This window comes from Rhamphochromis longiceps, linkage group LG6 (genome assembly GCF_057381845.1).
Source record: "Rhamphochromis longiceps isolate RC_006_pf linkage group LG6, R_longiceps_female_GT1.1, whole genome shotgun sequence".
NCBI lineage: Eukaryota > Metazoa > Chordata > Actinopteri > Cichliformes > Cichlidae > Rhamphochromis > Rhamphochromis longiceps.
Window position 1 is genome coordinate 23,458,040 of NC_140562.1, and position 12,962 is coordinate 23,471,001.

General features: G+C 37.9%; 1 protein-coding gene across 1 annotated transcript; it reads left to right on the plus strand.

Annotated features, from left to right (window-relative positions):
- Positions 1-118: 118 nt before the first annotated feature.
- On the plus strand, positions 119-12,168 carry gucy1a1 (guanylate cyclase 1 soluble subunit alpha 1). The gene is made up of 8 exons (XM_085409802.1): positions 119-568; positions 841-908; positions 1,682-1,770; positions 1,876-2,591; positions 5,583-6,068; positions 7,892-8,035; positions 9,625-9,779; positions 10,426-12,168. The coding sequence occupies exons 1-8, from the start codon at positions 329-331 to the stop codon at positions 10,562-10,564; spliced, it is 2,037 nt and encodes a 678-aa protein (XP_085265928.1). The 5' UTR covers positions 119-328; the 3' UTR covers positions 10,565-12,168.
- The last annotated feature ends 794 nt before the right edge of the window (positions 12,169-12,962 follow it).

The following is a 12,962-nucleotide window of genomic DNA, read 5'->3' on the forward strand; positions in this document are numbered from 1 at the left end:
TAATTTCTCATTGCTGATAGGTTGCTTGGCTACACCATCCCCACTTGCGCATGGATTGGCTTAGTGCTCTTGCCCCCCTCTAGTTCCTCATTGGCTTTTGGTAATGATAGTTCCCTGCCATCATTTGCCCATGCTGTTTTCAATAAATATTGTATGTGGTCTCTGGCTTTGGTGCTGATCATGTGAATCGTCGGGTTGAGAGGAGGAAGGTATCCCGATGAGCACATCAGATGATGGAATTTCCCCCAGAGACCACAACTGCTCGTCCACAACTGTCTCCCTCCGAAATTAGATAAGAGAGAAGCGCCAGGAGGTTACAGCCGGGAAGATGTTCTGCGCCAAGCTGAAAGAGCTGAAGATATCCGGAGAGTGTCCGTTCTCTGCCAGCGCCAAAAATAATGAGCTCGGAGACTTTGAGGAGCGCTCAACTGAGACGGCGGATTTATTGCCTGTTTCCAAGGACGTGCACGGAAAAACAGGTGAGGGTGTACCTCGAAAGAAGACAAGCAGAGCCAAAGTTAACCTGCATACACTTGGGGATAGCATCCGAAAACTGGCATGTCCCGAGGTGAGTTATAAATGCATTTCTTATTCACCTCATGTATCTTCTGCAGTGTTTTACTTAGACCTGTGAAAAAACACAACTATTACTGCATTTATCGCATCTATTTTTATTTATTTATTTATTTTTGCCTTAAAGCACAGACACCATGCCCCTGTGTCCGCTTGAGACAATGAAACAGATAAATCTTATGCTATAAATATTAGAGCCTCTGTAATTGACGTTTAAGTATTCTCAGACGCTGACCTTTAACTTGCTTTGGGCACTCTGTGATACAGTTTCAAAGGCTGCACACTGCCCTCCAACGAATGATGACACTATCAGATCACAGCAGGGACTCTGAAAGGTAACTGGTGTTTTTAATTTCAGCTGCCACCAACACATCAATAAAAACACTGCTCATCCTATCAGCTGCAGTCTGTGAATTATAGGTCTAGCCCACAACTTTCACCACAGCGTGTATTCCTCATGATAAAAATAGTGAGGGTGAGATGTGTGATTTGTTACAAAATATCTTCTGGCACTCTCACTACTAGACTGATACAAGGAGTTGTGACACAGACTCCGGCTGCTATGGATACCTGGAGAAAAAGAGAAAACCCTCCCAAATGAAGGGCACATTAGACTGCTATGGAAAATATCACATGCGCAGTGACATTAATGCGTAGTTTTCACAGTAGGGTCATGGTCTGATGAGGAGCTAAAACGATTAGTGTATTAACCAATTAGCTGAAAATTAATTTGGAACTATTTTTGGTGATGTTTTCCCTCATTTTTAATGCATGTGTACCGATTGTTACCTTGCCGCAGCCTCTCAAATGCAAGGTTTTGCAGTCTTTGTGGTCACATGTCATATATGTGGATATAGAAATATAAATATGGAAAAAAAAATCTTTGGCTGTTTGTTCAGACAAAAAAGCACATAGAAAAATGCCACCTAGGAAGTTATAGCAGACATTTTCCATTTTGTCTGGGATGTTACAGACAGATGAAAAGGAAAATCAATGGTTAAAATGATCTTGTGGACAATTCCAGCCGATGTCTGCTGTATCTCAGTGACTGTCTACTGAAAGTGTGTTTTTAATGTGTGTCTGACTTTGATATTTGTTGACTTTCCAGTCTAGCAATTTCCTGTTCACATCACCAGAGCTGTAGCAGTGAACCAGAGCATTTATTAGAGATGATGAACATTCATTCTGTCAAAACAGGTAAAGACAAATCGGAATCTTATTGGCCAAAACATGCTAATGTTTTAGGGGGGTTTTAAGCACTGATTGTGAATTAGATCCCTATCCTCTTCATGTATCTAACAGGAATCCCGATAGAAGCTTTGAAAATTGCTCTTGGTGAGGAGATTTTTAATATGTGTTACGAAGAGGACAGCCACATTTTGACGGTGGTGGGGGGAGCGCTCCACGACTTCCTCAACAGCTTCAATGTCTTGTTGAAACAGAGCAGCATGCTGCCCAACCCGGATAGACGAGATTGTGTAAACGAACCTTCGGTACTCTGCTTAGACAAAGATCCGGGCCTGCTTACTGTCTATTTCTTCAACCCTTGCACCACCACTGAGCTCTTTTTCCCAGGAGTCATCAAAGCTGCTGCCCGCCTGTTGTACAACACCACTGTGGATGTGGTGATGGACCTCCAACATGGCAGAGACACCATCTTGCAATCCAGTCCACAGCCCAGCCTCCTGTACACAGTTGTAGTTAAAGATACAAAAAATCTGAGCCCCAGTCCGTTGCGGGCTACCTCAGCTGGGACCCTTCCTACCTCTCTCTTTTCCACTATCTTCCCTTTCCATCTGATACTTGACCAGGATCTGGTTCTGGTGCAAGTAGGACACGGGCTCAGGAAAAGACTGATCAGGAAGGATGGACTCAGACGGTTTAGTACCTTCCAAGACCACTTCTCTATTGTGTCCCCCCAGATCAAATGTACCTTTCAGGGTATCCTCACTATGCTAAATGCACAGTTTATCATTCGGATAAAGCATGGAGTTGCCACCACAGATAACACAGGAAAGGTACGTTGATACATCTGTGAAATTCCTTGAAAAGTGACTAGAGAGACTAGAGAGGCTGAAAACATTTTCCCATCATCACCTACATGTTTAAGGAACTTGGGTAGAAGAGGGGGAAAATGGGCTGCTTATAAGCATCGTAGCTTATTAGTGGTGTACTTGGGTGCACTCGGCCTGAGGTAGAGATCAACATTATACCCCCAGTGGAGATCAGAAGGAAATGTCAAACCATTTTATCCATCAAAGCCACAGCCATGCTCATGCTATTTTTGTAAGGGTGCACAGCCATCAGTTGTAATGAGAGGTACTGGCGAGTAAATGTTGCATGCTATAATGAAACTTATTCAAAGATGCTTCCACTTAATACCATGTGGCACTTGTCCTCCAGTGGTAGATTTACAGCTAGTGAACAGGGTCCAATTAAAACAGGTAGAAATCAGCAAATGGGCGAGCCAGCAAGTTTCACAGTCTCTTGCATCTTGGGTCAGCAATTTGATACTTATATTCCAGTCAGCAGAGATAGCACATTAACATAACTTGAATTATCTGATACGTTAAAAAAAGGAAAAACGGCCCACTCCTATGGCTCCACAAATCAAATTTTCATGTTCATTTATTCTAACAAATATTTAATAATTTATAGTAGAGAGCAGAGGTGTGGACTCGAGTCACATGACTTGGACTCGAGTCAGACTCGAGTCATTAATTTTATGACTTTAGACTTGACTTGAAAAAATGTTCTAAGACTTGTGACTTGACTTGGACTTTTACACCAATGACTTGGGACTTGAATTGGACTTTTACACCAATGACCTGGGACTTGAATTGGACTTGAACCGGTTTACTTGAAAAGACTTGATATTTCACCCCAAATATAAAATTTAACACGCATATTATATAGAGATTGAAAATGTGACGTCATTCACGGGTAGAACCGCAAAGGATTCTGGGAACTCGTGGCAAGAAGTACTAGCGCACGCAGGCTTTCAATTAAAATCAGTTACACAGAGATAAAAAGAAACACAAAAATGTCAAGAAGCTGTTGTATTATTAACTGCAATAGCCGGTCGCATGACAGCCACGGGAAGCCGACGGGTAAAGAGATCGGTTGTTATCGGATTACGACGTTTAAGAGAAATTGTTCGAGCCATGTTTCCGAAGTGACAAACAGGCGAGGATGGCCTGGATTGCAGCCATTCAAAGATCAAATATAACGTCCCAGAACACTCCAGCTCACAGGTTAGTCTGCTCCAAGCATTTCCACAAAGGTCAGTCTGCTGTTGTAGTTAATACGTCATTTTCATAACATAATTAGTGATATAGGTTACAAGCAAGTCTGGCGCTGAACAGAAATTGTCGCGCTATGCTCCTTTATTTATTGTGCATAAATAGTGAATTGTCCTGACACAATATTGCGTTTCGCTTCTGTTATTATGGTACATTGACAAAAACATATACTTTTATTCACAGGATAAAACAGGTTTTTTGTATCACTAATTGCCCAGTACGATTACAGCATACAGTATTATTGTCACTGCTACATTTCTGTGATGCTACCAGAAATTATTTCCACTACTAATTAATTACCGTTGAGCTCAAAGGTTATATTAATAAACGGTTAAGGAATGTGTATTTATGAAGACGATTTGTGAGACTGGTAAACTTATGATACGTACGATGGTCTTTCGTTCTACACGGTGCATTTCAAGGTCCTGCACCCATCCGGCGGTAAACTGTACCTGGGCTTGTTGCAGTGACCGGAAGTTACTAAACTTCATGAGTGTGTGCACTCACTCCAAGAACCGTATGCTTATAAATATGCATATAAATATGCTAAGATGAGATAGCTGACTTCATCTAACTAGCAAATGTTGTCCAGGCTACGTTGGTGATGCAGTTTTTTTTTTAATGTGTGTGATATTTTTGTCATGCGATTTTAAAGCCGGTCCTACAACCGCATCCAAGAATAACATGCAGCTTATCTCAGAACTGTCGGTGAAAATTATTCTTGGAGCTAGGTTTAATTGAGCTGCATTCTAAAGAGGTGCAATTTCACAATTTGTGTATATTTTCTAAGTTCACTATTTTGTCATGTGTTGAGAAAAACACAGATTTAAAAATTACATGGTCTAATATTTACATTTAGCATAACTGCAACATTATTTTTTCGTTTTTTTTTTAAAGACTCGAAAGGACTTGAAATTCAAAGTTTCAGACTTGTGACTTTACTTGGACTTTTACACCAGTGACTTGAGACTCGACTCTGACTTGCCTGACATTACTTGAGACTTGACTTGAGACTTGAGGATAAAGACTTGAGACTTACTTGAGACTTGCAAAACAATGACTTGGTCCCACCTCTGGTAGAGAGAATATAAACATGAGAAATCAAAAGCATTCAGTGTCATTGTTGCGAAAGCTGTCTGTCTATGAAAAATAAAGAATAAGCTGTCAAAAATGTTAGCTATTTTCAGACAAAATGAATGAAATCGGAAAATTGTTGAGAAGACGATGTCAGATCTCTTCAAAGGCAAACAAACAAAAACACACAAACCAAAGGCTTGCAACGGTTTTTATTTAAACAACCCACATTTTTATCTCTTGAAGTCTTGACTGTGAGACAGATTGACCAATTGACCGGCTTACATTCCCTACATAAATAAATCTTTCAGCTTTGTTTAAAACTGTGGCTGATTGCAGCTGTATGCAGCTGTCATTTTATTTTACTGGAATATTTACATCTCTTGAGGGAATTAATTGTGTATACATTTGAAAAAACTGCTTCCATGGATAAAAACACCCCCCACAGCATATATATATATATATATATATATATATATATATATATATGTATGTACTTTTTTTTAAAAAGAAAAAAAGGCATCCTACAGTACAAATGCACAGAATATTTGAGCTGTAAGGATCTCATAGCTTTTAATAACAATTTTGTTAAAAATTTCTAAATGTTTCTCATCATTTTCCTTTTCCTTTTAGCACATGGACCTTAAAGGTCAGATGATTTACGTTTCAGAGTCAAACGCCATCTTGTTCTTGGGATCGCCATGCGTGGACAAGCTGGAGGAGCTGACAGGTCGCGGCCTCTATCTGTCAGACATCCCTATTCATAACGCTCTCCGTGATGTAGTCCTGGTTGGCGAGCAGGCCAAAGCACAGGATGGTTTGAAGAAGCGGTTGGGGAAGGCCAAGGCAGCCTTGGAGCATGCACATCAAGCTCTGGAGGAGGAAAAGAAGAAAACAGTGGATCTCCTCTTCTCGATCTTTCCCGGCACTGTGGCACAGCAGCTGTGGCAGGGTGAAACCGTCCAAGCCAAGAAGTTTGACCATGTTACGATGCTCTTCTCTGATATTGTGGGCTTCACGGCTGTTTGCTCAATCTGTACGCCCATGCAAGTGATCACCATGCTCAATGAGCTATACACCAGGTTTGACCACCAATGTGGAGAGCTTGATGTGTATAAGGTAGGTTAATATATATTGCTGAGCTCAGCTTTTTTTTTTTTTTTTTTTTTTTTTTTTTTTACAGTGAACATTCACACATGCTTTCATGTCTACACTGCACAAATGTTGGGAAACCACTCAGGTGTTAACAATGCTGGATCATTGTCAAGCTTTCAAATTTGTTATGGAACAGTAAGTGACATGGTACAACATTAAGCAAGACTCAACATCAAGATTGAACATCCTAGGATTTTTGCAGTTTATTAGAAAGTCATTTTGCTGGCAAAAATTTCAGACTTATAGATAGGTGACTTCTTTCTTTATGAATAGCCACAACAACAATCGTTATTTTATTAATACATTTGTTGGTTCATTAATTTTTATGTAAGTACACTCGATCTTGCTAGGAATGTAAGTGTGCAAGTCAGTTGTAAGTACTCCGTTTCTGTCTTTTGTAAATCATTAAAATCCTTTTCTTAACTCCCACGTAAATTAAGGTGGACATTACCTGTGTGTCCCGCATGACCACACAGCCGTGCCTGCAGCTTGAATAACTTAGATATAATTATACACTAAAATAATATACACATACTATACACACAAAACTCATGGACAAAGAACTGCCCCTGTAACCCATTTGGTAGAAGAAGAGCCTGCTGAAGCTCTTTCTGCAACATCCCGGGCCACCAGGACAAGTATAATATACATACATTTATATATAAATATATGTGTATATATATATGAATAGGAGGTTACAAATGCATTAAATGCTTTCACAACATTTTGAACAAAGTAATACCATTTTGTGTACAAAGGACTGTAACTCAACCAGCTAGCCAAGTGTCTTGCATAGGCTGCTAATCTGCAGGGAGGCTGGATAATGTAATCAAACTGTCGTGGAAGCATAACAGAGAGAGTAGCGCGTTTGACAAATATCTCGTAAAACGCTAGGAAGTCAGAGGTTCCTTGAGGACCCTGTTTCCACTCCACATGTGTGAGCCTAAAAATAGTTTTACTTTGTTCCAGCCACATAGCAGCTGAGTGCTCTCCAGTTCAGATTTGCACAGAATAGAAGAAGAAAGGGGGAAAAAGATGGACTTTTTAATAAAGTACTACAGTATTACAGTTTAAGTTTTATTACACTTACTTGTCTTCTGCTGCACGATGGAGGCAAATTGTTGCAGACTGTTTGGTGAATATCCACTTTACATTTATCACTCTGTCTAAGGTTCGTTCCCTTCATGTCAAATGTATTCTTAACAGTTAAATATCATAGTCTCAGATTAAAAAAACACATAGGGTCCATATTTTCATGTGATCACACCAGCCACAACACCATTGACCAAGCTTCAAGAATATCACATTTATATATCAGATGAAGATAGCTCATATTGGAAGACTTACTAATGCTTTGGAAATGAAAATAAAGGACTGATGAGTAAAGTAAGGGTGGGCTACTTCTGCTACGTCTAACCCATTGTTCATGCGTCAGACCACACACATCTTTAAAGTTTAAAACTACACACCTAAACACATTCACAGCTATCACATAACTATTGCTTTAACAAAACGTGCCTGCTTACACATAGATAAACACACACGCACACACGCGCGCGTGCACACACACACACACACACACACACACACACACACACTGCTACTGCTACAATATTAATATGCACCAATGTCGCGGCTCATAGCTTAAACGTGGTGTGCCACTTTAAATGCAGCAATAAAGCCCTTGACATTGAGTAGGAGAAGACATAAAAAGCTCCTGAAACAATGTATGCCGTTTTATATTTGTCTTTGTAGAAATAATTTTAACAATCTTCCGCTTTATTCAGGTGGAGACCATTGGTGATGCATACTGTGTAGCTGGTGGCTTGCACAGGGAGAGTGACACTCATGCTGTTCAAATTGCACTCATGGCTTTAAAGATGATGGAGCTTTCAAATGGAGTTATGACGCCAACGGGAGAACCAATACAGGTGAGGGCCAAGCACTAATTACTGTACAATTCTTTATTCAGTCAGATTATGTAACTTCCAACAGTGTCCGAGTGTTTTTATTTGGAGAGTTTTAAGAACAAGAAAAAGAGAACTATCACTACATTGTTGTTGTTACAAAATGTTGTTTATTATAATTTGAATATAAAGCAGATAATGATTTCACACAATAAGTAACGCTTTAATGGCTTCCTGCACTTTAAACTGTTGTCACTATTATTGGTGGCTTTCCAGTTATTGTCCTTATCTGCAGAGAACTTGGCACAATTAACGAACGATGACGTTGACAGCCACTACTGTCACTGTATCAGTGAGTCAGACAATTTTGGGGTTTTTTCAACATGAGTCTAACCTATCAAAACAAGAATGTGAATCACAAAAGCAGAGTGTAACATCTTTAATAATTAGGTGACACTATCTAATCAGAGTACAAATCATAATGTTTCACCAACATCTGACTCAGGATGATTTAATTGTGTGTCTCTGTGTCTCTCTTGACTGCTGGTTGCTCTTAGTAGCAGTTCACACAAAACTTATCTTCTGTTAAGAAATGCTGATTCACGCACTCTACAGAAGAAGTTTATGTATGAAGCTAGCTTGATTTCTATAACAGAGAAGTGTATTCAGAGTAATGTATTTCTATATAGTGTGTAAATGCATTATTAATTTAATAGCCTCACATTTCAGCTATTTGGTTGCATATTAAATTATGAAAGAATTAACTGTGAATTATTCATCCTTAACTGATTAGCTCTATTGACCTTGAACTAAAAACCTAAATAGATACATATCTTGATCGAATGGCATTGATTCAAGATTCATTCTGCATTAATTTATGTATTAAATGTCAGAAATAAAATAAGTTAAACATTACTTAATTTGTACTCTTCATAAGATGTTACAAACTGCGCAGCACATTACAGCACAGAATTTATTACACAGAAAGAATTGTATTCATAAAAGTGAACTGTCTTAGATATTTGACTAAATACTCTGATATGTAATCATGCATGTCTGATGATGATAAAACTATGTGGTGTTTTTGCCTTAAAAAGTCCTAATTGGCCTAACAGCTGTCAGAATCAGCCAAACCAAATATGTGCAAAGTCATGTCATTAACTTCCACGAATGCCAGAAATGCCATTCTGGATGTTTCCTCAGTGGTTACTTGGGAAGGTTTTCATCCCTCTGAAAACACCAAAACGTTATTCTGTAGCAAAATTATACCCATACAATATTGAGAAAATGTTATGCTGAGGAATTAGATTTTGTTTCTAATATATGAAAATATAAAAAAAAATTAAAAAATTAAAAAATAAATAAAAAAATTATATATATATATACACACACCAATATTTGTAAATCTCACTTTTCCCAAAATTAAAATTACATCGGTTTCTTGGCAGGTCTCTGCATTTGTTACTGTATTCAGATGTTACTTTCACCATAGGTGATGAGTATAGCAGCATGAGAATGAAGGCAGGAATGGGTGTCATCGTGCACACGACTGCGTGCATGTGTAAGGCAAGACAAGCTGAAACTTGAACTAAAACATCTCATTTTCTTCCTAGATGCGTATCGGCCTCCACACCGGTTCAGTACTTGCTGGTGTAGTTGGGGTTAAGATGCCTCGCTACTGCCTTTTTGGGAACAATGTCACATTGGCCAACAAGTTTGAATCATGCAGCCAACCTAGAAAAATCAACATCAGCCCCACAACCCACAGGTGATATAACTCTGCAACTTGGGAACAAGAAAAGTAGCTCATAGTCACATGTCACTGTCTCAAAACATATAATCTGAAAAGCTTTGCAGGTTCAAGTTAGTCCATCCCAAAAGGAGATATAATCTCCCATTGAAAATGCTACCCTTTAACTGCTTGAAGTGTCCTGTTTATCATCCAGACAGTTCTGCTGTGACTTATCTACATTGTCAGGTAACACAATGACAATTACCCCCTACAGACAGACCCACAAATAAAAAGACTGACTTGCTACCTAGCTGGCAGCTCTTACGGGGCCACGCTGCTACTTATAGACTTATGAAAGGTGACCACTGCCTCATTTTTATGAGACAGACTGACCAATCAGAGCAGACTAGCTATTACTGGAACTAAAGAAAAGCCTTTCAGAACAGAACAATAACTGTTCAAAGTAAACCTATTCAGGCAGAACCCCCCAAATAAAATTGCATACCTCTCTTTCTGCACAGTATAATTTGTTTCCACAAGTGGTTGTTGCAGATAACAAAAAACCCAAAGTGCTCTTGACAGGAAACTTAACATTTGGATGAGCACTGTGTTTCCTCTTGTGTCAAATAATTCGCCACGTTGTTTTGAGATCCATCTTTTATCTGTGCGCTCTTTGTCCCAGATTGCTGAAGGGTCGCCCAGAGTTCGTGTTTGTTCCCAGGAGCAGACAGGAGCTTCCGGCCAACTTTCCAGACGACATCCCTGGAGTTTGTTACTTTTTGGAGGCGTCTGTCAAAACTTCAAAACTGAATATGAAATGAAGTCATGTGACAGATCCCAAAAACGTTAGCTATGGAGTAATATAAACCTATCTAGTGAACACAGTGCAACAACCTTGTATATCTTGGTTTTGGTTGAGTTGATGTCGATGATAGTGTCTTCGAGTCAAACTCTTGCAGTTGCTTAATTACAGAGATGTCAGTTTACTGTCAAACATGAGTCTTGTCTCTGTACAATTATCCATTTGTACAGTTGTTATAGAAACTTACTTCATCTTTCTTCCAGAATGAGTCATCTGCGCAAACTGATATGATATAAAAGTAGCTTTCATTTCTAGCTCCTGCCAGAGATATAGAAGTGCTGTCAAGAGAGGACTTTGGGACTGTTGTTCTAAGACTGTTGTCTGTAAAAAATAGTATAAAATGTATAGTAAATGCACCAAAAAGCATACAAATTTTTAAAAAGAGTCATTAAAGTTTTTAATCTTGTAAAATGTGGCTATGTTACAAAAATACATTTTTGATATGATGACCTGTAAATGTCTGACTGCCCAGACTAGGTACCTGGTAAAGCAATGTGTCCTAGAATTACATACAAATAATAAAATAAATAAATAAATAAAAATACATTCTTTAATAACATATAACACAAACAATTAAACTATATTAAGAGTTTAGGATTAAACCTTTGAACCAATGAAGCAATGCCGAGCAGATCAAGGTGCCTTATGCAAGCTCTACAGGCAGGATCATATGTTGGTTTACAAACAAATGCTTTTATTTATTTATGTTTATTTTTTAATAAAACACAACCAATAATTTCTTTCTGAGTCAGACAAAAAACATATACACTGTTTTTTAGGTGTGTTGTGTAACATAAAGCATTCCTAACTCTCAGTATCTTAACATACGTAATGTTTGTGCATACTTTTAGTCTTTTTCCACACCTCACATTTATACTATATTTATTACATGAGTTTCATCGCACTCCTTTGCTACAGAGGGAATATGACACGGCCAGAGTACAATGAATGTCACTCATAATGATGTGCTTTAACCATTATTGTAATGTAATCAAAGTGCAATAAATATTGACAAACAGTTTTAAATGAATGACTCTGTAGCACATTGCATTGTATGAATAATTGTCATCTTAAGTTATTGACATATATATGATGCAGTACATGCATTGAAAAGTAACTAGAGGCATTTACTCAATTACTTCTTTTCTGTATCATTTCAGGCACTTTTATTTTACTTGAGTGTTTTTAGTTTAAATTTCAGAGTAGAATAATTCCCTTTTTACTCCAGTACATTTATATGATAACTTCACAAAAATTAATTCCAAGGCAGAAACACATATGAGCTTCCTAAATTTGGGATTACAAAAACTATTTCTTACAATTCAGATTCATGCTCATTTAAATATTGGAATTGTGAAATTGTTGGCTAATATGTATGTTTTGTACGTTGTCTGATAGCTGATACTTATACCGCTGATTTTTGTTTATTTTTTATGTTGCTATTAATCCCTGTTGTGTAAACAAAGAAATTATTATAATAAATAACTATTAAAGTATTTCAGTGTATTATCATACTGTCTTGAAAGAGAATACATTTTGTTCTATTACTGACCAAACTGCATGTAGGCGCTGCATTGATAAATAAAAAAGAAATCCAACCAATGCCATTGGTGTCCTGCTAGTTCCAGTGTTGGGTTGATAAATCGCTGAATCACACCTTAATGAAATATAATGACTTTATCAGACCAATAGCATATAACATTTTTAAACTTCATGTGACCAGCTACAGCATTAAAATGCTGTATGGAGAGCAACAAAAATGTTAGGTGCACATGTAAAGTGAGGATCATTTTAAAAATAAGACCATGAAAGAAATGAATCTGGATCTGTGTGTAGCTGCAGAAAGAATGAACACAACCCTGATGTGTGCTAGACAGGTTAAAATACTAACACCTTTATAAAATACAGAGTTATTAGGAAGTATTTTGCTATAGGCAACACTTACTATTCTTAATCTTAATATTAATTATGTTAATATTTCGTTACTTATAGCCTTTGTTTAGTAGAAACATAAATGCATGACCTTTATTTTGAAAAAGAAAAGTAGGTCTGTTTTAAATATATTTATATATAGTTGTGGTTCCAGGTGTATCACCTGGGTACTTCTACCCTTAATATCAATAATAAAGCCTGTTACCCCGCATACTTTTTCAAAATGATGATTTTAGGTAAGTTTAAATGAAAAACTGTCAACATGTTTATCAGAATATATTATCAGGGCATTACAGCTGAACGCTCTTAGCAGAAACTATGTACGGAGAGTGCAGGTTGACCAGCATCACTTGGGCAACAGCAGCTTCTTTGCCATTGGTCAAAGTCTGCTTACGTAACGCCATTGCCGATCTGTTATTGGACAG